General features: G+C 41.6%; 1 protein-coding gene across 5 annotated transcripts in view; it reads right to left on the bottom strand.

Annotated features, from left to right (window-relative positions):
* The window catches only part of LOC311023865 (collagen alpha-6(VI) chain-like), a 39,679-nt gene extending 13,495 nt beyond the window's left edge, over positions 1 to 26,184 (bottom strand). For 2 of the 5 annotated variants that reach the window (XM_084025960.1, XM_084025963.1), the window contains exons 1-21: positions 26,144 to 26,184; positions 22,505 to 22,567; positions 17,419 to 17,521; positions 14,697 to 15,305; positions 13,516 to 14,103; positions 12,504 to 13,088; positions 10,950 to 11,570; positions 10,237 to 10,794; positions 9,479 to 10,036; positions 8,708 to 9,283; positions 7,676 to 8,254; positions 7,176 to 7,531; positions 6,077 to 6,155; positions 5,790 to 5,935; positions 4,640 to 4,732; positions 3,617 to 3,670; positions 3,341 to 3,412; positions 3,228 to 3,254; positions 3,100 to 3,144; positions 2,180 to 2,233; positions 1,333 to 1,395 (exon numbers count right to left, since the gene is read on the bottom strand). In XM_084025960.1, the coding sequence (XP_083882086.1) occupies positions 1,333 to 1,395; positions 2,180 to 2,233; positions 3,100 to 3,144; positions 3,228 to 3,254; positions 3,341 to 3,412; positions 3,617 to 3,670; positions 4,640 to 4,732; positions 5,790 to 5,935; positions 6,077 to 6,155; positions 7,176 to 7,531; positions 7,676 to 8,254; positions 8,708 to 9,283; positions 9,479 to 10,036; positions 10,237 to 10,794; positions 10,950 to 11,570; positions 12,504 to 13,088; positions 13,516 to 14,103; positions 14,697 to 15,305; positions 17,419 to 17,494 (5,739 nt within the window). In that variant the 5' untranslated portion in view covers positions 17,495 to 17,521; positions 22,505 to 22,567; positions 26,144 to 26,184. Of the gene's footprint in view, positions 1 to 1,332; positions 1,396 to 2,179; positions 2,234 to 3,099; positions 3,145 to 3,227; positions 3,255 to 3,340; positions 3,413 to 3,616; positions 3,671 to 4,639; positions 4,733 to 5,789; positions 5,936 to 6,076; positions 6,156 to 7,175; positions 7,532 to 7,675; positions 8,255 to 8,707; positions 9,284 to 9,478; positions 10,037 to 10,236; positions 10,795 to 10,949; positions 11,571 to 12,503; positions 13,089 to 13,515; positions 14,104 to 14,696; positions 15,306 to 17,418; positions 17,522 to 22,504; positions 22,568 to 24,835; positions 24,928 to 26,143 lie in introns of those variants that run through there. The other 3 variants (XM_084025962.1, XM_084025961.1, XM_084025964.1) reach the window with 3 other exon arrangements.
* Between the last annotated feature and the right edge of the window lie 240 nt (positions 26,185 to 26,424).

Genomic DNA, 26,424 nt, shown 5'->3' with positions numbered 1-26,424 from the left:
TGTTGAATAAGAAGTTCCAGTGAAAGCAATGCGAGACGAAGGACTGCAGCAGCATACCAGAGCTGTTATAGAAGACAGCACATAAAGAACACGGCCCTTTTGTCCATCTATTATAAACCGCTTATCCTGTATTCAGGGTCGTAGGGGGGCTGGAGCTGATCATAGCTGACATTGGGCAAAGGCAGGGTACACCCTGGACAGGAAACAGGCCGACATGTAGAGACAGACAGGTAACCAGTCTATCACAGGGCCGACATGTAGAGACAGACAGGTAACCAGTCTATCACAGGGCCGACATGTAGAGACAGACAGGTAACCAGTCCATCACAGGGCCGACATGTAGAGACAGACAGGTAACCAGTCCATCACAGGGCTGACATGTAGAGACAGACAGGTAACCAGTCCATCACAGGGCCGACATGTAGAGACAGACAGGTAACCAGTCCATCACAGGGCCGACATGTAGAGACAGACAGGTAACCAGTCTATCACAGGGCCGACATGTAGAGACAGACAGGTAACCAGTCCATCACAGGGCCGACATGTAGAGACAGACAGGTAACCAGTCTATCACAGGGAGACAGGTAACCAGTCTATCACAGGGCCGACATGTAGAGACAGACAGGTAACCAGTCCATCACAGGGCCGACATGTAGAGACAGACAGGTAACCAGTCTATCACAGGGAGACAGGTAACCAGTCTATCACAGGGCCGACATGTAGAGACAGACAGGTAACCAGTCTATCACAGGGCCGACATGTAGAGACAGACAGGTAACCAGTCTATCACAGGGCCGACATGTAGAGACAGACAGGTAACCAGTCTATCACAGGGCCGACATGTAGAGACAGACAGGTAACCAGTCCATCACAGGGCCGACATGTAGAGACAGACAGGTAACCAGTCTATCAAACCTGGACCCTCTCGCTGTGAGGCGACAGTGCTACCCACTACAGTTGAAACACTAGAGAAATGTATCTGCTATTTGAGAGTGTTGCTGATTGATTTACATCATAATCTTCACATTTAAGTCAATTATTTGGATTCTACACGTTGTGTTCTGAATATACTTAGTGCCTGGCCTGTACTGGTTGGAGAGAGGGCTATTAGTGAGGAGTAGACCCTTTCAATCAGCCTGTGAATCACTTATAAGCATCTAGCCAGGCTACTATTTCTAGCACAGACTGAATAAAAGACTAGGTGCATCATGCTAACTGTTTCCTCTTTGGTCTTTATGCTAAGCTAAGCTAACTGGCTAGGTTTCAGACAGGTGGTTATTGCAGAGAACATCCGTATTTGATTTATAGATGGAGTGAAGCTTATGGACTCACCGGGTCTCCTCTCAGTCCTCGCTGTCCTTTCAGCCCCGCCTCGCCTCTGATACCAGGGATACCCTGTGGACAACAGGCCAATCTGTCAATCAACCAGCCGGGGGTCAGAGGTCAACCCCTCCCAGGTTAGGAGGGACATTTCACTGTACTACACATTTAACATTTCAGAAAGATAATGGAATACTGAGCTGTATTTATTATCTATTTATCTGTTTCAGCATGTGTAGGAGTCATTTGGAAAATCAAATGACTAAAATGTAAATATTATTATTCATAGCAAATAGCACAACTGCTAAAATATGACAAGTAATATGATAAGTATTTTAGAGTAAAAAATACTATACTACTACTATTTAAGTGGAACTAAATGTGACTTTAAAGGGACAGTGTCTAACATTTTAAGTAATTAAGCTAAAATCAATATCTTCATTCATAAATAGGTCCTCATAAGTGTATAATTACCTCTGCCAATAATCTGATTCATCCTAGTAACCAAAGAATTTTGTATTTGTATTTACATTGGAGGAGTTAGTCCTCAGGAGGCTTCCATGATAAAATATAATGTTTGTTATTTAAAATAACAACAAAAATCTACAACATTTTTCAACTTTATCCTTGAACATTTAAAATGTATACTATTATCTTTGATTGAATAATTAAATACATAATTTTCAGATTTTACTTTAATTTTAAATGTTGAAATAGGTTTATAAAGCTATTAAAAGTGAACGACCATGCAATAAAAATGTGAAAGTACAGACGGAGGTTTTGTGTATCACTACATACTGTGAATGATTTGTTTGGTTTGATAAAAACAAAGAGAAAAATAAAAAATAAATGGTTTTACTGGGTTTCCTTGGGCTCCTCTCTCTCCTCGACCTCCAGGTTTTCCTGTGCTTCCCTGCAGACAGAACCAGAATCAGAACAGCACTCAGAGCCTGGAAATCTCTCGAATCAGCTCACTTCCTGGACACACCCGCTCATTTCCTCCACGATGATAAAAAAACAGAGAGGATCTCTGACTCTCAAGAGAAAGGAAGGGCCCTCTTACTGCTGCAGGGTCGCAATTCCTTCTTAAATGGACCTGCATTTCTAGAGCGCTTTTCTAGTCTTTTCGACCACTCAAGGCGCTTTTTGTCTGAAGTCAAGCTTTGTTAGGTCTGTCTGCAAGACGACAAGCTGACAACTTTTAAAATGCTTGTTTTCTGAATGGAATCTGGTTGATGGGTGCTAGGCTATGTAAGCATTGAAGCTGCTCCATCAAGACTCCAAATAAGGTCATTTAGACATAAATACAGCAGCAACCTTGTTTGTTTGGACTATAGACAGTCTTTGGTTAATCCACATAGTCTGGTCTGGTCTCTGGACTAATATGAGCTACTATCCTAAAGCTCTGGGGGACCCCTGACACAGGAGACAACATTTGTTAGGAGGACAGTCTCAACACTGATAGGCTGTAGAAACAAAGACACCAGAACATATCACAAGTTGAAATATTTCAAGTGAGTGATGTGAATTTGGGTCTATTTGTGTCTTTGCACTGACTTTGGATGAAATCGGCTTTGCTTCTAGTCTACTGAGAGTCTGTCTCTGTGTCCCCCTGGACATAGAGACAAACCAAATGTAAAGGTTTTCCATCACAGGACAGGGATCTGGTCAATGAGAATCCACATCCTGAGCTTTAGTCTAAGCATTATTGATCCTTGTCTTACTTTGGGGACAATCATGCTCTTTATTGTGGACAGACATCAGTCAGACTGGTCATACCTGTTCTCCGTTGATTCCGTCCAGACCGTCTTCTCCTTGTTCACCCTGTAACGTAGCGAGAAGGTTACTTTTGGCTCTCTGGACAAAGTTACATCCTAATGAACTGAATGTTTGACGTGGTCTCTCACCTTGTTTCCTCGGAGGCCTCGGTAGCCCTGGAGACAAAAACAGCAACAGTTAGACAGGTGCTCACTCGTGTGGATGTAGCATCGATCACGACTGTGGAGCAGCGGGGGTTTACCTTCGGTCCTCTGAGTCCGGAACAACCCTGGACCCCCTGAGGTCCGCTGGGTCCAGATCCGCCTCGCTCACCCTGCAACATGCAAACAAGTGATGCCACACATGGAGTTATTAATGAATTTAATCATTTTGATTTTTCAAGTTTCAGCTGCTGGTTGACTGTGCAGTTCATGCGTTTATAAAAGGCTTTGATTAGTCATTGATTTATTCCATCATCTGGTAAGAACAAACCTTGCAGTGAAACGAGTCTCTGGTTAAAAATGAATGAAGTACTTACAGCTACACCCTCGTCTCCTGGGAACCCTGGGAAACCTTTCTGTCCAGACGGACCCTGTCCAGAGAAACATAACACAAATGTATGTTTCCTTGTGGATGATAAAGCTTCACTGTATTAGAAATATCCATGTCTTATTTAAACAACTGCTACCTTTCTTCACCCAGTAGTGAACAATGTATTATTATTATTATTATTATTATTATTATTATTATTATTACCAGCATTCAGATTGTTTCTTTATAAAACCTCTGTGTCACTGTGCAGAAAACACGCCATTAACCAAAAGAGGAAGTGGATAGAAGCCTTTAGTTTAGTTAACAGCTGCATTAATCCCTTTAGACTCTGCTACTAATGAATCAGTGAAGAAACACAATGAATCGCACTGCTTTGTTTAAATAAAACATCAAAATATTCAACTTTTCACCAACAAAGCAAATTGTCTTGTCGTTAATATTAGCTGCACAGTCTAATAATAAACCTGCTACTTCTTCAACCTTAGCTACATTTTGAATGCATACCTTTTACTTGTAATCAAGTTTTTTTCTTTAACTTAAAGGTTTAATACATCTCCAGTTTACAATGTCTGAAAAATGACTGCTGTTGAGTTTCCATTATCACAAATGTCTCCAAGAATGTTCAAAGCAGAAAAATCTGTAGTTTAATCGACTGTCAGTGATGTCACATCCTCTTTGTTTATGTATCAGTGTTCTAATTTATTTTAAATTATCCAGGTTAAAGCCAATTCATGTTTTAGATATTGGTGGATTTTATTTCACTAAGGATTTGAGTCAAACTGAAGTTATCGGAGAAAGAAGCTGAGCAAATGTTGGCTACTTTACCAAACGTGTTATTGTTTTGATTGAGAGACTGTGATGTTGTGTGTCTGAGTGTGTAACACTATATATTCATCATTGACCTTTGAATGATGAAAATGGATTTAAGTGTGACGGTATGCTTGTTCTCACTCAGAACGCCCTTCCGATTGGTTCTCCTAAACCTTCCTAGCATCATGTGTCATGTCACCTTTGACCCCGGGGGGCCCCGAGAGCCACGGATGCCTTCATGTCCCGAACATTTGCACATGACGTTGCAGCACTCCCTATTGGCCGTCGAGTCCTGCAGAAAGACAGAGAGACAGACATGGATTGGATTTAAAAAACAAACAATAAAAGGCTAATTTAAAATTTGTTTGCCTCAAACATTAAAGAAAAGACAGAATCTTAGAAAGAGGTTGAAACTTTTTTTAAGAACTTCTTAAAAATAGGAGAATACTTTTATGAGAAACTTTGTCTATTCCTCAACATGGTGAATAATTGACATTCTTCAGCCAACACTCCCCTGAGGCTGCAAACGGACACGCCATGACAGGAAAAACTTCAATGGACTAATGAGTATCTGTGACCGTCATCGAGCTGAGACAAGGATCTCTCCATCCTCAAAGTGGATGGAAGACTGGATGGCCCTTGAGGGCTCAGGGGCCCAAATAGTCCAGGGCCAACCCTGTCTCCTAAAAAAATCACATACGCTGCACTCTCAACTCAACATAAATCAATATTTTCCCCTAAATTACGATTGAAGTTTTAAACGTAATTAACGTAAATTCAAACAAAACCAAAACAATGATACAAAAATACTTGGTTTGGTTTGGTAATAAAGTCCTGATTTTGCTTAAAATTTTGTTTGTTACGTTATTGAAGTTACAGATGTAAATTAATACAAGCCAACATTGACTTCTGGTTTCACACGAGACACAACCAGCGGGTGAAAGTCCTGTTTGTTTGACCCATAAATCCACCTCCTCCCTACGCAGACTACCATTAGAAACCTACTTATGGTGAGTAAAAAACAACGGTAATCCAGGACAAAATATGTTTCCATTAAAATGTAATTCACGACGTTGCTTCGCTGTATAGAAGACGCCTTCACCTAGAAAATGTAATTCAAAGAGACACAAGTTGTGTCAATCACATTTGTCAATCACACTCCGAAACCATTGTTCATAAAAAGTTTTAAGAACAGGCTCGATTTCCTGTGTTTTTTCACACTTTGAATAGTCATTCATTAGATTTAATGTAAATTCATTTTCTTGCACAGATTTGTCCAATCAGAAGTTTGAACAGGAAGTTTATAATGGCTGCTATACCTGATGTTTGCAGTATCATGAAGGACTTACAATCTGTTTGAGGATGGTACTGCCAACACTCTGCATGCCGATGCTGAGAGGGAGCTTGTAGCCAAATCCTCGGCCAAACTCCAACATCTGCAGCTGGGCGGGGTCTCGTGCCCCCTCAAGGGCCACAATCAGCAGAGCGCTGATCCCTGCAGAAACAACACACAAACAAAGATAACATGTGTGTGTAACTTCTCATAATGGAGGTACGTCATTTACTGGATCATTAAAACATAATCACTTAAGAAATACAATTTGTGGTAATGTTCAATATGCCTCTCAGTTTTTACCAGACTTTCGCAGCAGCTCTGATTCCTCCTCCAGTTTCATCACGTCCTCGTCGAGTCCGTCCGAGAAGATCACCACCACCTGATAGATGAGGTTGTTTTTGTTAATGTCATCTCTTTGATATGTCCATCATTTAGATGAATGTAAAGACACATCCAACATATTATCCAATGCTGATATGCTGTAATCAAGTTCTCAACCATGAAGATTAGAACAAAAGGAGCTGGGAAATTTTTGATACCGATTCTGATATCTTAAATTTAATACAGATACAAGAATATTTTTTTCTGTACTTTGTGTGAATAAAAACCTCATAAACTAATTCAGAGACCAACTATTTTTCTATAAATGACTGCACCTAATCTCTCTATGTAAAATTGTTCATTATGTGAACAGAAGTATTAGTTCATTGTTAACAAACATGTTGGTAACATCAAATTATGACGAATTACAACTCTTTCTACACTTAAAAACTTGTCCATACATACATCCATCCATGATCCATCCATCTATCCATCCATCCATCCTTCCATTCATCCATCCATCCATTCATCCTCCAGGCTGCGACTGAGTCACTGCCCCAAGTGAAAGACAGAAGTAATGTAGCTTGGGGTCTTGTTCATGTTCATCATTAAAAAAGTCAAAAAGATGGATAAGCAGTTTGGTGCGGCATCAGCAGATGCAGGCGTTGCACTGGACCTTTGTGGTGACGAGGAAGTTGAGCTGGAAGGCAAAGCTCTCTAGACCAGCCCATCTATATTCTGACCTTCACTTTGGCATGAAATTAAGGGAAGTGACCATTGACATTATGGATACACACGGACAACATTAGTTTCCTTCATAAGGTGGCTGGCCTTAGGATAGGGAACTGCTGCTCCTTCATGTTGAAAGGCTGAGGTTATTCAAGATCTGGTCAGGATCTTCCCTGGAAACATTTCAGGGCACGTCCAACTTGGAAGAGATCCCGGGGCAGAACCAACAAACCAACATCAACAAGGCCTTGGCATCCAAAGCAATGTCCTTCCTAAGCCTGCTGTCCCACAAATCTATCACTTTCACCTAAAGACTTAGACTAGATGTCTGTGCGTCATTTCAACTCACCTTCACGCCAGCTCCTGACTCTGCACTGAGCTTCTCCCTGAAGGATTTCAGCATGGCAGTATTGAAGAAAGTGGGCTCTGCCAATTTCAATGTCATAACTTTATCCAACACCTCCCTGCTGTAGCCCTCAAAGCTGAAGTCGTAGAGTCGACGTCCATCTTGAGCCACCACTCGGTAGGCGAGGTTGGTCTTGACAGTTGTAGAACTGACACAGCACGGGCCTTGTACTGAAGAAATGTAATTGACGATGTCTGGCAGGAAGGCTTTGAGCTTGGCGTGGCCGCTGGTCAACATCTCACCAGGAGCACCGGTTCTTTGAGAAATATCGAATCCCATGGCGATGTCAATGGTGCAATCTGCAGCAAAAGGAAACATGTCTTTACCTTTTGCAGTCTTAGACACACAGCAATATAATATAAGAAGAACCTTGATTGGTCCCATGGCAGGGAAATGGGGGGAAAGAAGAGGAGACAGACAGAGAGAGTAAGTCAGTCCTTAACACTCACCACTGGACAGTTGATTTGGTTTGCAGATTGTTTCGACCACCTTTTTCTTGATCTTTGCCAAGGTGCCGAAGTTCTGCACATGAAACAGCCTATCCGGGGTGCCAGTGATCTGCAGAAGTTCCAGATCGTGGACATTTCCAATTCCGATGGCAAACACCTCGACCCCCAGAGCCTTGAGACGGTCAGCTGCGTCCTCCACTTCATCCTGTGAATCACCGTCTGTGATCAGCACCAGATTCTGGGGGATCCCTTCAGATTTTCGGCAACCCCGTGATTTCTCAAAATAATCTCTAATGGAATCCAGGGCATGTCCGATATTGGTATCTCCACCGAGCTGCTGCATGTCCAGAATGTGCTTGGTCACGGCTTGCTCGCTGTAGAACTGGTTGAGGTAAAACTCATCTTTGAAAGTGCTGCTGAACTGGGCAAGTCCTACACGCACTAAATGTTCACTGACTTTGAAACTCTTCACTAGATCTGTGGTGAAGATCTTCATGGTCTTGTAGTCATCTTGGTTGATGCTGGTAGACTGATCGAGAAGGAAGACCAGGTCAGCCAGCTGTTTTTCACAAACTGTGAAAGTGAGGAAACGTATCCGTATTACTGATACATACTTGAGCCATACATATTTCAAGTTTGCATTTGAATTCATAATTGTAAGCTTTCAACATTCATATTCACTGTGGTTGGAGGCTCTCTCCAACCTCCTCTATTGACAAATTACCTGTCTTGACCTGTTGATAATGCCATTGTGAACACCAGCTAAATAAATTCCCATATAGAGCCCAATGAAGAAATTAAATTATATTTACTCATCAATAATGCCTTGAGTGTTGCCACGTGTGATTTTAGAAAATGTATACATTGTCTACATCAATAAAGGTGGAGCAGGTTTTAACTTCCTGGGAAGTCAGCACCACAAACAACCTTGGCATTGTGGCATTAATGTACCGCCCCCGCCCCATCATTTTACTGTATCTTCTACAAATATACAGGTACTATATACAAAGGTACTGGGACACTTACCTGGCTCGGTGGTAATGCAGAATCTTCCAGTAATATTCTTGTACAGAGTTTCCAGCACAGCAAAATTATCCACATAAAAGACTCTAGAAGGGTCTTGACCAGTGATGATATTCAGCTCTGTCTTGTTGGCTTTTTCAACTCCAATACCAAAGACAGTGATTTTTTTGTCTCGCAGAGCCTTGGATGTCGCAGCAAGGGCAGAACTGTCATGAGCAGCACCATCGGTGATCACCATGAGAACTTGTGGCACACGGAGAGCGGCCCTACCACCATGTTCTTCATTAAAGAAATCCAAGGAGTATGCCAAAGCTTTGCCAGTGTATGTGTTTACACCCGGTCGCTTTAGCTCTTTTATTCTTCTAATAACCTCTCGTCTGGAGCCGGACTCTTTCAGAGTGAAAGCCAATTCGGGTGTGTCAGCGTAGAGAATGACCCCAAAGCGAGTCATGTCCTTGCCAACCGAGGTTTCGTTCACTATTAACTCCATAAATTTCTGCATCTTATCGAAATCTTTGGCAACACTGTTGGAGCCATCCACCAGGAAAATAACGTCAGCTTTTTTTGTCTTCTTACACTCTGGTTGAAATAAAATGACAGAGAGCATATCTCAGAGATAAAGATATAGCAGGAACACTTAGAAAGTGTAAAGTTGTAAAATAAGGATGTCTACTGCAAAATACTTATGTACATTATTACAAGATGTGAGTCAAAGAGTTCAAGAAAAAGGAGCTCTTTTGTTGAAATGATTTAATGTTTTTGAAAAGCTCTTACCTTTATGGATCTTACAGACCTCCATGGCCATCTGACTCTCCAAGTCTTTCAGAGCGTCAAAGTCCCTCTCAGAATACATTCTTTCTGGTGAACCGCTGATCTCCAGCAGCTGGGTGGTGTTGGCGTCCACCACACCAATGGCATAGACCACCACTCCCTTAGCCCTCAGAGCCTCAGCAGGGCCTTTGACCAGGTCTTGGGCCTCGCCATCTGTTATCACTACAAGCATCTTCTTCACTTCAGGACGCCCTCCTGTGGTTCCATCAAAGTACTGCGACACATCTGCGAGAGCTTCACCTGTGTGCGTGTCTCCTCCAAGCTGCTGCATATCATTGACGGCTTTCAACATCTCTTCCTTGCTGAAGTGGCGGTTAAGGGGGAACATTATTTTTGGGCTGTCACTGAATTGCATGACCCCGACATGCACATTGTTCTGCCCAATGTGGGACTTGCTGATGACAGATTTCATGAAGTCTTTCATTTTCACATAGTCTGGTGGATCAATGCTTGTAGAGCTGTCAATCAAGAAAAGGAGGTCCGCCGGTTTGTCTTTGCAAGCTGTGGACGCAGTAGCACAGACATGTTAGTGAGGCGATCCTCTTATCCTGCTTTTAAAGAAATGCAAAATGTATCATAACATACATATCTATCTTATGCCCTGGTTGCCTCTTAGTTAAGGCATCTCCCACACCCACAAATGAACCATGAACCATCTGCAGTTCATATTCAGTAAGAAGATCTATCCCACTTCTCCTTACCGTCTGGAGAACAGATGTCTGTGATGATGTCATCCTTGATTGGAATCAAAGCATCAAAATTATTGACAAGGAAAGTCCTCTTGGCGTCTCCAGCAATCTCTTTCAGCTCATCTACATCCGCCTTTTTCACCCCAATGGCGTAGACAATGACACCCTGCGCCCTCAGTTTTTCTGCAGGAGCCTTGACCTCATCAGCGGATTTTCCATCGGTGATGACCACCAGGTATTCTGGGACATCGGCGCGAGCGGCCTTTGCTCTTTCAAAGAGTGGGCCCATGAATTCCAGTGCTCTTCCTGTCTCTGTCCCACCTCCTAATTGTATAATGTCACCAATGGCTTTTTCCAATGTTATCTTGCTATCTGAGTGGGTCAAATCAAATTCTAGATTAGGTGAATCTGCATATTTTGCAACCCCAACTCGGACGTGTTCTGGCCCAATATGGAATGTATGAAGAAACTCAAGCATGAACTTTTTCATGTCTTGGAAGTCGTTAGGGTAAATGCTTCCTGAGTGATCAATCAGGAAGAAGATGTCAGCTTCATCTTTTTGTACACAGCCTGGAAAAGTAAAAGCAAAAAAATTATGAGTTTTTTCCCCAATGCATGGGCCATAAATTCCTTTACATTATTTTTAAAATCTTTAAACTTTGACATAAATCCTATTTTTAAATCTATTCAACAAGCCAATTGCAAAAAATAAAACGGGTTCAGACCTTCTTTAATGTCAGTTCTTCTTGCCGTGACTGAGACTGCTTGCCGAAGAATGTTTTGGCACATAATTTTCTGCAGGCGCTGCGTGAGTGATTTCAGCATGGCAAAACTGTCCACAATAAACTTGTGCTTATGGGAGGGATAGGATGCCATCTCTACAAGCTGGGCATCGTTGGCATCTTTGACGCCTACTGCATAAACAGTGACATTAGCACGACGAAGTTCCGCTGCTGCCTTGCCCACATCATCCTGGGATTTACCATCTGTGACCACCACTGCCACTTGCTGAACGCCCTTTTTAATCCTGCTTCCTTTTTGCGGGACAAAAACTTTCTCCAGGGTGAACTTGAGGGCCTCTCCAGTGTTCGTACCACCTCCATGATAAGGCAGAATTTTGATAAAATCCAGCAGTTCCTTCTTGTCATTGAAGGAGTTGAGGTAGACCTGTGCTGTGGGCCTGGAATGATACATCACGATGCCTACTCGGACTCGAGAGGGACTGACCTCCAAGCCACTCACAACCGAGTGCAGGAAAGATCGCACCAGCTGAAAGTTGGAGTTTCCAATGCTTCCAGACTCATCAATGATGAACACAATGTCAGCCAGTTTGGCTGCTTTGCAATCTATGAAAGGATTGTATCATCACAAAATAATTAATCAATAAACTATTCAACTAGTCAATTACATTTCAGAGATGAGAGACCCAAATTATTTTCTTGCTGAGAGATAATGATACAGGTGTATAGGTGGTCTAGGGACAGAGTTGGACCTGAAAGGAGACCTATGGCAATGTCTTTTGGTAAAATCTAAAAGTTAGCGCCGCTGTCATGCGACCAAAATCACAAATAATATGGATAATTTGGATGCTTTCTATCTTTATGTTACAGGTTTTCCAGCAGAAGATGTGCTATCTGACACCTAACAATTATCAATGTGTGAGTTTCCTGAGCTGTACTCAGTGTAAGGATCCAAGTGAGTGGTGTTATAATGTTTGCTAGCCAAACTTAGTTTGTTTATATGCTATTTCTGCTAGCATGCATATTTCGCCAAGGTTGTTCAGTGGTGTTGACCATTATAAAACAGCCGACTGAGAATGTTACTAATTTATCATTACAAATGGTTGTCTGTCTCTGTATGTTTCTGTCTGTCACCCCTGTGATAGACTGGCGACCTAATCAGTGTGAACCCTGCCTTCGCCCAATGTCAGCTGGGATCCCCCCTCCCCCGACCCTGACTACAGAATAAGCAGTAGACGATGGATGGATGGAACTGAGTAATTGATTTTGTCATGGTGTGTGTAAAACATTTTGCGTGAAACAGGAGAAAACTGATATTAAATTAGCTGCAGAGACGATAATTCAGTCCAGTCAGTCCATTCTATGGCTTCAACCATAAAAACCAATGTTTTGTTTCAAAGGCCGTCTTATATATTCTATAAAAATGAAGATCTTTTTTTACATTCATATTCTGACATCCTAAAATATATTTCATAGATGCATTCAGCTGATTCATGAAAGAATTACAACAACAGTATAATTAAAAAAGTAAAGTTTCACCTCCAGTTGTAATGGGCTCCTCTTCCTGTTTTTCAAAGATAGCCCTCAGTGTGGGAACAGCATTCCCAGCATTTTGAGCAGGGTATATGTACGGTGCAGTGGCTATGACTTTCATCTCCCTCATAGACCTTGTCATAGCACCAAGACTCATCCCCACCACAGTTACTCCTGATGATTTGATCAGACGTGCCCCCCGATACACAGGATCATCTGAGTCTTTTCCATTTAGAACAACAAGGAACTGACGGTAACCTTGGTCTGCCCGGCTTCCTACCTCACTTGTGAAGAATTGAGTACTGGCGTTTTGCAGGGCTCCCCCCAGTTTGCGAAGCTCATTGGGTTGCAGTCTTCGCTGGCGGAAACGCTTGACAGCATTCTGAACCTGCTCTCTGGTTTGGTAAGTGTTAAGATGAAATTCCATATGGACAGTTTGACCATACTGGGCCAAGCCCAGACGGTAGGCAGCCGCACCGATATTAAGTTGATTGGCCAGTCGGGTGAGGACAATCCTGACCTGCTGGAACTCTGCTGACGTCATGCCACTGTCCACCAGGAAGAAGATGTCTGCATAATTTTCTGCCAAGGCTGAGAGAAAACAATCCAAGACCAGTTATGGTAGACCAAAAAACTTGCAGCGCATCACCTCTTTAGTATTTTCTGTCATCATATTTTTTACACATGTGTTTGGAGACCACGGGGATGCTGAAGAAAAAAATGTGAGTGGCCTATAGCGAAAAGCTGAAAATGAATAAACTTTTCCCTCGCTGCAATGGGCAAAATGTAACTCATGTAACCAGCCATACAGAGCTGTACAATCCTGCCATGATGGTCTACAGTTAAATGGCCATTGGAGTTACACAACGTTATGGTTTTCTTACATCGCTCTCCTTTATATTACTGCTACTGTAAGAGTACAACAAGTAAAAGTACGATTTTCAGCTGGAGCTTGAAAAGTTACTTTTCAGCTGCTTTTTTACATCACAACAAATATATATTTTTTAATTTGTCTTACCTTGCCTCCGATCCTCCACAGAGACACAAACTGTTTGCAGCAAACCAACTGTCAGCCTCTGCAGAGCCTGGTAGCTGTCAATGGAGTACAGGAAGTGCTCTGCAGGACGGTTGGCAATGGACTCGAGCTCTTGCATGTTAGCTGCTCCGACCCCGATGCCAAACACTATGACTCCAAGCTTTCTCAGTTGCTTAGCGGGCTCTAATACATCGTCTGTGGAGTCTCCATCTGTGATAACCACGGCTATCTGAGGCACACGGTGATTGATTCGACTGCCTGCGTCCTCTGTGAAATATTGCATCCGGATGAATTCCAGGGCCTTGCCTGTTTCCGTGCCTCCTGTTCTGTACTGAAATGTGTCCACTGCAGCCAGCAGGGACTTCTTGTCCATGTGATCCTTCAGCAGGAACTCCTGGTAAGGTTGATTACTGTACTGAGCCAAGCCGATCCGAACTTTGTCAGGGCCGATGTCAAGGCCTGAGACAATGCTCCTGAGGAACTGCCGGATCTCCTGGAAGTTACTGAGCCCGATGCTGGAGGAGCCGTCCACCACAAAGACGATATCGGCCATGGTAGCTTTGGCACATTCTGGACAGGAGGGAGAACAAAGGACAAGCTGTCACAGTGTGTACCCATACATTTTACCCATCCAATGCAATACATTGACATAAATCGTCAATTTTTTGTATCTCTAAGCACTAAAACAACATCAATATAAAGTTAATCGGGATCCTTTTTCATGGTGGACACATGAATCAAATGCATCCAGAGCTAGTGATGTAGTATTAAAAACTAAGAAAGACTACTGATTGGGGGTGGATGGGTCCAACAACACATAACCAATGTTTATTTTGTTGTCTAACCCAATGTCCCCAATCCCGACTGACATAAAAAAAAAAACATGTTACAATCACAAAAGATACTTACAATTGATATACATTAAAATTTGCGCTGAGTGACAAAGAAAATGGAAAATTCCATATCCATGTAAAGGAATCCCTAGATTTCAATTACAATAGTATTTTATGAAGTGGTACGAGAATATGTTGTTTGTCCGCAGTCTCTAAAATGATAGTTTGTTGACACTGACATTACGAATTCTGTAAGTACTACTTTGCTCTAAGTAATACTTAAGTCTGTTGACCGATTCAGCAGGACCTGCTTAATATGACACATTTTACCTTGAGACAACTGCAGGAGTTGTCGTTTGACTTCCTCTACAGTTGTGCAAAGTGTCTGGATGATGCTCTGAGAAATTCCCTGCAGCGCTGTGAAGTCAGACACACTGTAGACGTGCTGACCGTGCGGTTCATTGGCAATCTCTTTCAGCTGGTCTTCATCTGCATCTTTGATACCAATGGCATACAAAACAATTCCCTTTCTCTTCAGATCCTGAGCATGGGACTCCACGTTGTCTTGTGACTTGCCATCGGTGATCACCACAGCGATCTGCGGCACATTCTGGCCTCCTCGGCTTCCCGCCCCTTCCACAAAGTGCTCATTCAACATGAAGTCCAAGCCTTGGCCTGTCTGGGTGCCACCTCCCATGTAAGGTAAGACGCTGATGTACTGGAGGATGTCCTTCTTGTTCTGATAGGTGTTGAGCAGGAACTCGGTGCGTGGAGTTGTGCTGTACTGGACCAGGCCGATACGGACATGCTGAGGCCCGATGTCAAAGCTGTTGACCAGCGTGTACAGAAACTGACGGATCTCCTTGAAGTTCTCAGTGCCGATGCTCCATGAGCCGTCCACCATGAAGACGATGTCTGCAACAGCCTCTTGAGTGCAGACTGAAAGGGAAGGTTGTCAAGTCATGGAGGTCTTAAAGGTAAGAAACCACAGGGTGCCGCAAGGAAAGCTGAACAGCTCTTGGTTTTTAGAAAGTGTGGCAGCCAGAGGTGAAAAGTGTGATTCACAGACAGATGTGGGTGACTGCTGGTGATGCTTGTGGAGCAGGCATCTACTCTGAAAGGACTCACCTTCAGGTGGACTCGTGGATGCAAAAGTGTGAGAAAGGTGAAACAAAGTCGCAAGGCTTAAAGCTCGTGGTCATTTCCTTCAGACAGTGTTGGTGGTGCAAAGAGTTTGGTGCTGATACAACAATACCATCTCACTATAAACGTTTATATACCTTATGCTGTGATGACACCAAACGTAAAGCAAGCTTTTTGCTTGGCATGATTGCACAATTCGTGTGGAGCAGCATGGACGTGAATAACACAATGACTGCACAAAGGAGGCAGCTGTGTGAAATTCTCGTCATTTGTGTATGCAATTAAAGTCTAGTGACGCTGCATCACTACAGCCTATCAGCGATGAGATCGTCCTTCTGTCATCCTGACAATGCTGAATCCTAAATGGAGGAAACAAATGTTGTCTCCTGTGTCTTTGGTCCCCCAGAGTTCTACGATAGTAGCTCATATAAGTCCAGAGACCAGACCAGACTAAGTGGAGAAACCAGAGACTATCCACACAACAACGTCACTGTCAAATTTATGTCTAGATGATCTTATTTGGAGTGTTGATGGAGCAGCTACAATGTTAGCATCTGGCATCGGGATGATGTCATGAACCTTGACAGGACAGCGTTTGGTTTCCCGGTGTATCTGGGACTTCACATTATATACAAAGCAGCAATAGTGGTTATTTCAGCCATGATGGATGAAATCTAGTTGATGTCCACATGGAGGTAAGGCCTCCAATCTGGTGCATCTTACACACCAATAAATACAAATTATCCAGGGTCACACTTGTGTGAGCAAAGTGAGGCGAAAATTCGCTTTGCGTTTGGTGTCAACAACTTTACAGTCACGTGCATTGCTGTATAAAACATTTTGAGTGTTTTCCTGACCCCAGATACTTTGAGTTTTTCTGAGAAACACCTCAACAAGATTAGAATATATTTTCAGTGAAGATCCAGAGCCTTTCAGGCAAGAGAGCATAGGTCGTATGACTTCACAAAGCTACAATAAATGTTGTTAAGACTAACTAAACCCCAGAGTTTTAGCCCAACTGCTTCTTACTTGGAAATTCAAAAACTATCTCTAGAAGGTGGGAAAAATTTTATATAACTAGTGTTGCATTACAATCACAGGACAGGCCTTTTCTCGTCTGTTAGTGGTTGGCTAGGTAACTAGAAAGTCATACAAGCCCGAGGTGTAACTTTCAGCCAATGGTTGACCTTCTTTATACTTTGGTTCTGCCCTCTGAGCTGTCAATCACAACAGAGCCAAGAAAGCTGTTGAGCAGAATGTTATTACGCCTGGAAAAATTGTTCCTTACAAGATCTGTATTTCTAACTGAGTTAGAGCTAGAACAAGGATTTTAATGATGAGGTGAGTTTAAACGAACCAGAACAAACATTTTCAAGTACATTCTGTAACTTCTATTGAATATGGACAAACAATCTAAAAAATTAAGCAACTTTGATAAACATGGTAGAGGTTTATGTAAGCTAGCTCGCCGATGTTCTTTATGGACAATGACGTAGTAACACTGGTATGAGCCTTTTAAATTTCCAGATTTAGACCTGAATCATTTAACAACATAAATAAATACTGACATACATTGGTTTTCAGATGAATGAAGGGGTTTAGTTACTCTTTAACAAAGTATTTTAATTGCCAACCATAATATATTTGCTATGACTGACAGACCCATATGTTTCATACAGCTAGGCACTGCTGATTAAAGTGAACCAGTTCTGAATATTTTGTGCAGGGTTAGTAACAGTGCTGCTTATAGCACACACATCTCCTCTGTGAGGCCCAGTATGTGTCGTGTAAATGGCCTTTACAGACACAGATCATGAGCTGACATCATGTTGAAGCAGGGGCACATTAGCCATAATCTTTTATGTGCTGGTATGCAGGAAGTTAACCATAGCTGCATAATCATACGCACCTGTCATCTGAGCAGCGTTGCCATAGAAACACATTGTCATGATGAGGCCAAGGAGAAGACCCCGCCTCCTTTCCATGCTGGAACCGTTCTCGGGTTTCTCTCTCTGCAAGACAAAGACAAAGGCGACCATGAATGGAGAGAATCTGTTTCCCATCAGGCTCAGCAGGGGACACATTTGTTTACAGTCATGAAACCAGGACACGCCCCACCATCACTCTGCATTACTGCCAAACTTGAAGACACCTCGGAGCTGTGGTGTGTTGGTCTGCAGAACAAACAAGTTGCACGTTGTGGAATTTACTTTACCCTTTCATGTGAGTGCCAAAGTATTTGGTGGTGGGAGAGAGAATTCCCTCGAGTAAAAATGGTATAAGATGAAAAATATGTTTGTTTGTTTTTTTTTACATTTTAGTGAATACATGGTAAATGAAGGCTCATCTGAAAATAATTCCAACAACTCTAAACGGTTTCCTCGTTTTTTTGAACAGACTGACTCTAAAGTCACACAGAGATAATTAATGCAACGTCAGTAGCTCTGGACAAACATAGCATTACAACAATGTCAATACAAAGGATCCTCCTAATGGTTGACACATGAATTTAACACATCCAGAGACATAAAAGAAATAGACACTTCATGTCCGTGAACATGAAACGAACAGATTGTTTTTTGTGACCATTTCATGACATGCCATGAGACTGGGTTGAATATTTTGTTATATGTTGTTTGTCTGGGTTTTAATGTTTTCTGTTCATAAACTAAGAAAAAGTGTAGAATAACATAAATTAAATTACCTTAATTTTTAAATCAAGAGGTGAATTTAGGGGTACAGATTCAGAGGTTCAGAGTTTTTTGGTACTTTTTTAGTAGAAATGGGCCTCGTTATGACCTGATGGCAGTTGAGGGGTGAACAGTGCACTGTGGGCGTCTTTTGCAACATAATTACTGATAATCATTTGTCCCAGTATGCTGCCATGAACTCATCTCTTCATAGACCATAACTGCAGCTTTGGGAATACGCTGGATAAATTATCCACTGAATACTGCAAGGTGGCCAATTTAGTAAGAAACCAGTCCATGAAATAAACCACTGTCAAACTCATCACAAACGCAAAGGACAACTTGTCTGCTGTCCCCGTTTCTGCAACCATCTCCAATCTCTCTACCAATCTGAATGTGGAGGGTTCAGAGTCCTAACTGCACCATTTTGAGTTTATTACCTTCTCATGAATAAGATCAGTATATGAAGAGCGTTCAAACAACGTATGGCTAACCTTCAAATTCACAGGTTTATCCTAAAACATGGAGGAAAGCACACCCAGTCTCAAATAAACTAAATGCAATATATCTGTTTCATGTTCAGGAACACAAATTGTCAATTTTCTTTGTATCTTTCAGCACTTAAAAAAACGTAAAAATTTAAATTTTCCAAGAAGATGTTGTTTGTCGTTCACTTCAACACTGCTGACAGGCTATTTCGCATCCAGCATCTAGTGGCTATTAGAAGAACTACAGCTTCAAACACAGTGCTGGCTGCCACCTGTACTTCTGAGTCATTCTCGGTTATGCTGAACTAAGTAAGAATTCTCCCTTTTCCACAGAAACAAGTTTTTTTTTCTTTTACAAAGAAACGACTAAGTCATCCACTGATGCAGACTTCTTCCTTCCAGAGAATCCTGCTCCGCCAGCCAAATTAATTCAAAGTGATTCTGCCACACAAGAGCCGGAAGACTAAGAACTTTCCTGTCCTCTCTGCACCCATCTGGCTCCAGTTATTGTCTAATAGTACCAGTTCCTGTCATCTATGGGCAACAGACAGTCTGGCCACATTGCAGTTTGAACCTATCTTAAAAGTGAAGGGACCAGCTGGTTTCCAGGACCCTCTCCACCTGCTAAGATAATCACACAACATAAGACATTTCCATACCTTTCAAGTACATGTGAGACACACAGTCTTGACTTTTTGACCTTTGATTGTTAAATATCCATCTAGTAGTATTATAACACAACCAACATCCAATGATGTGAACAGCAACTGTTGCGAAACCAAAATAATGCAAAGATCCAATGCCAAAGAAGAAGGTCATTTACACCAAGTCACTGATGGAAATGTATCCATTCAAACATGATGACATTCAAGGATTTCTGTCAGTAACTGTAAAGGAACCTTTATGAAATTGGTTGTTACTGACCAAACTGCCTGGCCGTTGTGTTTTTGCGCTATGTCCTGGCTCCTATACCAACACCAAACACCAAACCAGTCGACGACGACATGAGAGTTGGAGGCAAATGTTTCAAGTTACACATGCCTGCTGGTTTAGTGCCATTTGCTGAAAATTCAAGCTCCGATTCTTTTCCAAGATTGGTGGGATTTTGTTGGAGAGGATTTGTTGAGAAAAGAAACTCTCTACCCTCCAGATTGTGAAAGCAGGGCAGTAAAAGTTACAACCAAAAGTTTTGTTAAATGTGCACGCCTTCTTTTATGTGAGGGTGTTCAGTCAGAGCATGCTTCCATCTGTGCATGCATGCGTGTGTGTGTGTGTGTGTGTGTGTGTGTGTGTGTGTGTGTGTGTGTGTGTGTGTGTGTGTGCATGTTTCAACATGTGGGCACAGCCACCCCGCCCCCTCAAACATGTTTTGGGCCTGTTTTTAATCACCTGCCTAATGGCCTGAGGAAATGGGGTTGAGTTTAATGTGAAGCATGTGTACATGATCACAGCAGAGCGCTGGACTGGTCTCTGCATTGTTTACATGGACCCAACTCTATTTATTTAGTCAGTTTGGTTCAGCTGTCTAGATATTAAATACAGAGGGGCCTCACTGTTTAGAGCTAAAATCAGGCCGATGGGATTGACCAGAGTGTGACAGCTATCTGGAGGCTGAATCAAGGCCACCATGAGGAATTCAAAACCGGTGACATTATGACCGGTGAACTCATGCATGACCACATTCTTCACGGTTAAAATCAATAATTCCTGCATGTGAAGTGGAGGTGGCCAGGAGATGGTGAACTGCTGTAGCTGGCAAGCTAACTATTAGCTTCTTTCTGTTTCTCAGCAGGTCATGAAATAGTCCTGAAATGCAATCTATATTTTTGTGTGTACAGAGACACAAATTGTCTTAACATTGTGTTGAGAAGTCTTTAACTAACTAAGTGGTTTTGTTATATAACTAATGTTGGTTTTGTTGTCTAGATTTGGACGTTACATTGTTTAATTCACGTGTCCACCATAAAAAAGGACCCTAGTATGAGATGATTTTGTTTCTCTGTAAAAATAACTTGTTTCTGTGGAAGAGGGAGAACTCTTAATTAGTTCCGCATGCATGAGAATGAGTACAGGTGGCAGCCAGCACCATGTTTGAAGCTGTAGTTCTTCTAATGGCCACTAAATATCCTTGGGTTTTGCAGTGTTAATCAGACAAGACATCACCTTAGGTTTGAGGACCCACTGAAAAAGAATACTGGTATAACATTAGACCTAAGACTCCACATGTGTAAGCAGGAGTAATTCAATAGTGCAGCAGGGTTTTTATATGGGTTACACCATGTTGAAAGAGAAGCATGTAGGGCCGGTTTTAGATCAATTTGGTGATCAGTTGCATGGCTGATGTCCTCAGCTGCCTAACATATGTGCAGAGAATAGCGATCTGAAGTAAAAATGACACTTTGAAAAGGAGACGCGAGAGGTGATCTGAGGGCTCGTTCTGGGACTCTGCCGTAAAACACTAACATGTGTTTTAATGTTTGGAGAAGATGTATACTGTAACGGTCCTGTCAAACACCAAGGACACCAGGCCCAGTGCCTATGGAGGTGATTACACTGTTTGAAAGGCAGATGTTTGCGCTCTAGATAATCTAAACGGAGGAATTTACTCTTGAACGTATGGAGGCCATGTTTGGAGCGTCGCTGATGGAAAACAGCCCTGACTGCACACTCGGGAATTGAAACAGTACATTCCATCATCCAAACGGAGTTATGCCTTCAGTTCAAAGGGTTTAATATTGAGAAGAAAACATGAATTCATTCATTCAATTAACCCGGGTGTAGGAATTAATACGCTGTGGAGGAATGTCATCCCACAAATACCTGAAGTTAAGTATCTCTTGTTACCAGAAAACCAAAGTCCTGTATTTTTTGACCCGTCCACCAACCAGACCTCCTGCCTACGTGGACTTCCATCTACTCTCTGAAACTGATATATCAGGAGCAAAGGTGATCCATGAAAAAATATGTTTTCCTCAAACTGCAAATAACTGTGGTAGTTTAGTTGTGGGGGAACATAATATATTGGAGACCAGGCTGAGCAGACTCATTCAGAAAACACACCGATATTAAAGATGTCATGCTAACATACTACCTCCCATGTTAGCTAGTGTGCTAACCATAACATCAGTGAGCTAACACAACCAGATGGACTTGTGATTATACTGCATTCACAAGCAGAGAAATAACAAGGATTTTAAGTACTTAGTTCAGAGACCAGCAGCTGTTCACTGCCAACACATGACAACCATCAGTAACCCCACCCGGAGGTTATTGCTGTAAACCACAGAAGAGGTACTCATGGAGCTGTGACAGCTTAATAAATAAAATCACATTATTTCCTCAAATATTTGAGATGATTTCAGAGCTACACAATCACTAAAAGACAAACATCAGCAGTATTTAACTACTGGTTCTGGGCTTTTTAAGCACTTGCTGTTTTAGTGGTTCAGTTCATTAATGCACTGTGTACTAGAGTCTCTTGATTCAAAGAGGTCCAATTCAAAGTCAGGCTGATGGTATATGCAGGAAATTCCATTTCAAAGCAGCAAGAAGCCATTGGACAAAGTAAATAGCTCTGGAATAAAACGTTCACTAACCGTCATCAGCCTCAGTCAAAAACGATATTTTTCTATAACTGAAGGCAGGATTAAGCATCAAAGAACAACAGTAACATCCAAGAGTCTGCAGCGACACTACCATTACACAAAGGAGGTTTATATGGAAGTATGTGAATGTTGTTCACGATGAAGAACCACAACAACTGAGACGTCGATAACTCTCAGCCTCACAGCTGTGAGTGTTAGTGACGGTGTGTTACCTGGTACAGGATCAGCCTCTGGCTCAAAGGCACATCAGCAGGATGACGGAAAGTCTGGTGATCCTGAGGGACACAAGAAAGATGGATGTTAACAACCACAGAGAGTTACACTGGCATTACTACTGTAATACTACTGCTACTACTAATGAAATGCTACTGGCATTTCATGATGACAGACAGATGTTACCACAGGCCATGCAGTCATTTCCCTAGTGTTTGACCAGCAGCTCTTTACTTACTCTGACAAATCAAACATCGCTTTATTATGAGTTTGTACTCCATTGATTTCTGTATTTTTGCAGCTGAGAAGGTGGGACAGAAAGTCGTTACAAGAGGTGCTGCCCGAGATGAAACATCCTCCTTGGAAGACTTCATTGGTCATCTTATATATCATATTGAGGCATCAAGGTTATCCTTTTTCAGGAGAGGCTTATAACTGCAGTTTTCAAGGCCCATGGGAAGACAAAAGGGAACTACTGACTACATCTGGAGCAATACAATCAAAATCATTCTTCAGAAGGTCTGTTAGTGTTTTGTAATTGACTGGATTAAACTGTGACATATTTACTAGATTTGTTTTGTGTAAATACAATGGAGAGATTGTTCAGGAGAGATTTTCACTTGAAGGTTAGTCACCCTTTCAACAGTGGAGAATAAGACACGTTCATAATTAATGTTTTTGGCAATGAGGTCAGAAAAAAAATATTGTATAGCTCTCTATAATTCCAAACATAAAACCAGTTACAGCTGTCCCTTAAGCAGCCTGTAGAAGTCTGTAAAGATGGGGACCTCCACAGTCCTGATCCTGGTCTGCTCTGATAACTGTAGAAACTGGGAGCAAACAAAGTGGAGATCTATGATACACACCGGACGACCTGATGTAAACAAGGGATTTACAGCTCATCACCGCTCAGCCATGTTGACATTATGAGCCTATGTATGTATGTGTGGCATGCATTCACATCTGGTGACGTTTGACCTGAGCAGCAGCTGGGGACAAAAGACTAAAAGGTACAACTTGTCTGCGAACGTGTTGAGGACCCGTCAACGCTATGTCACTTTAAAGGACAGAGCTGGAAAAAGTACTCTGATCCTTTACTGCACTAACAGTACTAAGATCACAGTGTTAAATATTCTGTAACATGTAAAGGTTCTGCAAAAGTACAAAAGTGTTATCATCAAAATGTACTTCAAGTACCAAAAGTAAATTAACTAACTAACTAGTAACCAGGTGATCAGATGTGGATTCCAGCACATGTGGAGTTCTTGATGTTGATCTGCTGTTGGGTGAGGAGGAGGCGCAAAGACCATAACAAAAATATAAAGCTCATCCTAATTTAAAAAAAAAACATTATTATCATCCATTTGATTGGCTGCCTGGACCAAGTAGGACACGCCTTGGAATATGTGAGAGGAGGACAGAAGGTACAAGCCATTCAGTAAATAACAACAACGCTGCAGCAGCAAACAACATTATAATTGACACGACCTGGTTCAGAGGATATCAGCTGGTTCTAATTTGACAGATGTGTGGCCTCAGATCACAACAATAACCATCCATAGTTTTATACTATCTCATATTCATAGAAGAAGACAACCAACTGGGATGCCTCACAAAGTCCTGACAGGAACTGTTTGATTTTCTTTTTTCCGTCACTTGATGAATGATTTAAGTTGTAATGAAGATTTGGATAAAAATAAAAAAAACACTCATACAATGAGTTGATTGTAGTGAACTTTCATTATCTCTCATTATAATCACATAGGTGACAATGACGGGACGTGATCCCCCATGTTCAGGTGTCATCATCTAGGTCCTGTTGTCCCCTACGTCCCATCGTTATCACCTACTTTCTGTCATCGTCGCCAACGTCGCGTTGCATTGCCTATATTCCATCAACGTTGCATATCCTTTTGTCGCCACCTATCCATCGCTTTGCCTACATCCTGTTGCTTTGCCTACATCCTATCGTCGTCACCTATGTCCTTTCGTCGTCACCTACATCCCGTCATCACCTACATCCTGTCATTGCCTACATCCCATTGCTTTGCTTACGTTCCCACCTGACCTGACTGGAATCATGGAGCCCGTCTCATAAACCTACAGTGAGTTTATTAACATATTTTTATGAGAATAACTATAGAGTTTATAGATCTAGATGCTTAATTTTGGGAGGAATGAAAGGTCAGAAACCAGGTGAGCAGGATGACCATTGCATTGGCACTAATATCCTGGAGTCTGTTCATTCTGTTATATAATAAACATTCATGTCTGATTCTGTGAACCAACCAGCAGTATAAATACAAAACAGATGATTGAAGTGAACTAACCTGAATCTAAAGGAGTCACCATGAAATGTTCAGGCTCCTATAGAACGGTTACGTCATGAAATAAATCCAAACGTTGAGTAGAAACAGATGAGCTGCAGATGGAGGGGGGTTGACGTTAAACAGAGCTGGCTGAAGTATGGAAGCTCTAGTGACTAACCAGATCTTTGTGAAGCACATGTTAGGTTCAACCTGATTGCCTCATTTCAATAAAGTAAAAATGAATAGTTTAAGTTGCTGGATGTGAACAGAAAACGTTTCACATCCATTTCTCTTAACTGTTGACCTGTTTTTGTTTTAGTTGAAATGTGAAGACTTTCTTAAATTTCACTTAACAGTGTCATTAAAAAAGAAAAACTTTCCAAGTTTCACATTGAACATAAAGACATGCCAACATGATGATTATACTGTTGGCAAATCTATAAAAAAAACAGATAAGAAAAGACAATCCTTAATTAGTCCCACAGCGGAGAAATGTACACAATTTATTTTAAATTGTTAATGTGCTACAAGTTAGAACTGAGGTTTGTGCTAGGCATTTTTTATATTTAAAAACATTACAAAAAGTGACGGAGCTGCTTTACATTGAGACTGTGTGAAGATAGCTACTGTTACTTTAAGATGTGCAGAAATGCAGATGATTCATACATGAGTAGAGTTCTTTGTCCTCTTCATGACATTTGACTCAATGTCTTTATCTTCTGGACAAAATATCTTAAGATGTTTCATTCTGGGAAATTGTAAGGGTCATTTTTTTTGTTTTTTTGTTTTTTTGCATAAAATAATAAATAGTTCCAGAAGCAAACTGGTCCTTGAAGTAACCAGCAGAGTAACATCTGATGTCACGTTAAGATGAAATAAAGTGAATTTCATAATCATGGTACAGCCTACCAGTAAAATGTGTAAATTATGTTAAAACAGACATTTTCTGGCACATTTCCATTTACACTTTACATTTGTAATGTCAGCTGTGAGTTTGCAGATTTTACATGCAAATTATTTCAACTTTTAAAAATACCCAGAATTTAAGAGTCTAAGTGATTGTTTTTACTGCAGCTCCATCAACGGCTTGACTAAACCAACAACACCTGCAAAACCATCTGAATTTAGTAGCCTAAAGGGACAAGTCACAGATCACCTCACGCGTTACATATAATGTGCAATAATTGACAAACTAGTGAAACTGTTTTTCCTTTAACAATCCACACTGAAGTAACAAGAAGTGAAACCTTTAAAACAAACTGCAGAAGTGAAGGTGAGATGGGAAACAAATACATTTTCATTCATGCATAAGAGGAAAGAGACACTTACAGGTCTGCTGCTCTGCTCCGCGTCCAAGGAGTCCTGCAGCCATGTATGGACAGGCATAAGTTTGCATGAGGGACCTCCCAGTCTTCGTCTCCTCCCACTAAACACTGGAGGACAGAGGAAGAAGTCCTTTACTGGGACAGTATCTCTGTTTGTCTGCAGGACTACAGAGAAGGGGACACAAAAGTCTTTGTTGCGGGACAACATCAAGACATTTGACCGTAATGGAGGTCTGTTTGACCTTTTAGATCTAAATTATTTTATAAATAATTTATTATAATTTC

This window comes from Eutrigla gurnardus (assembly GCF_963514095.1).
Source record: "Eutrigla gurnardus genome assembly, chromosome: 14".
NCBI classification, from domain to species: domain Eukaryota; kingdom Metazoa; phylum Chordata; class Actinopteri; order Perciformes; family Triglidae; genus Eutrigla; species Eutrigla gurnardus.
Note: the sequence above shows the minus strand (reverse complement) of the source record. Positions and strands in the feature narration are given on the sequence as shown.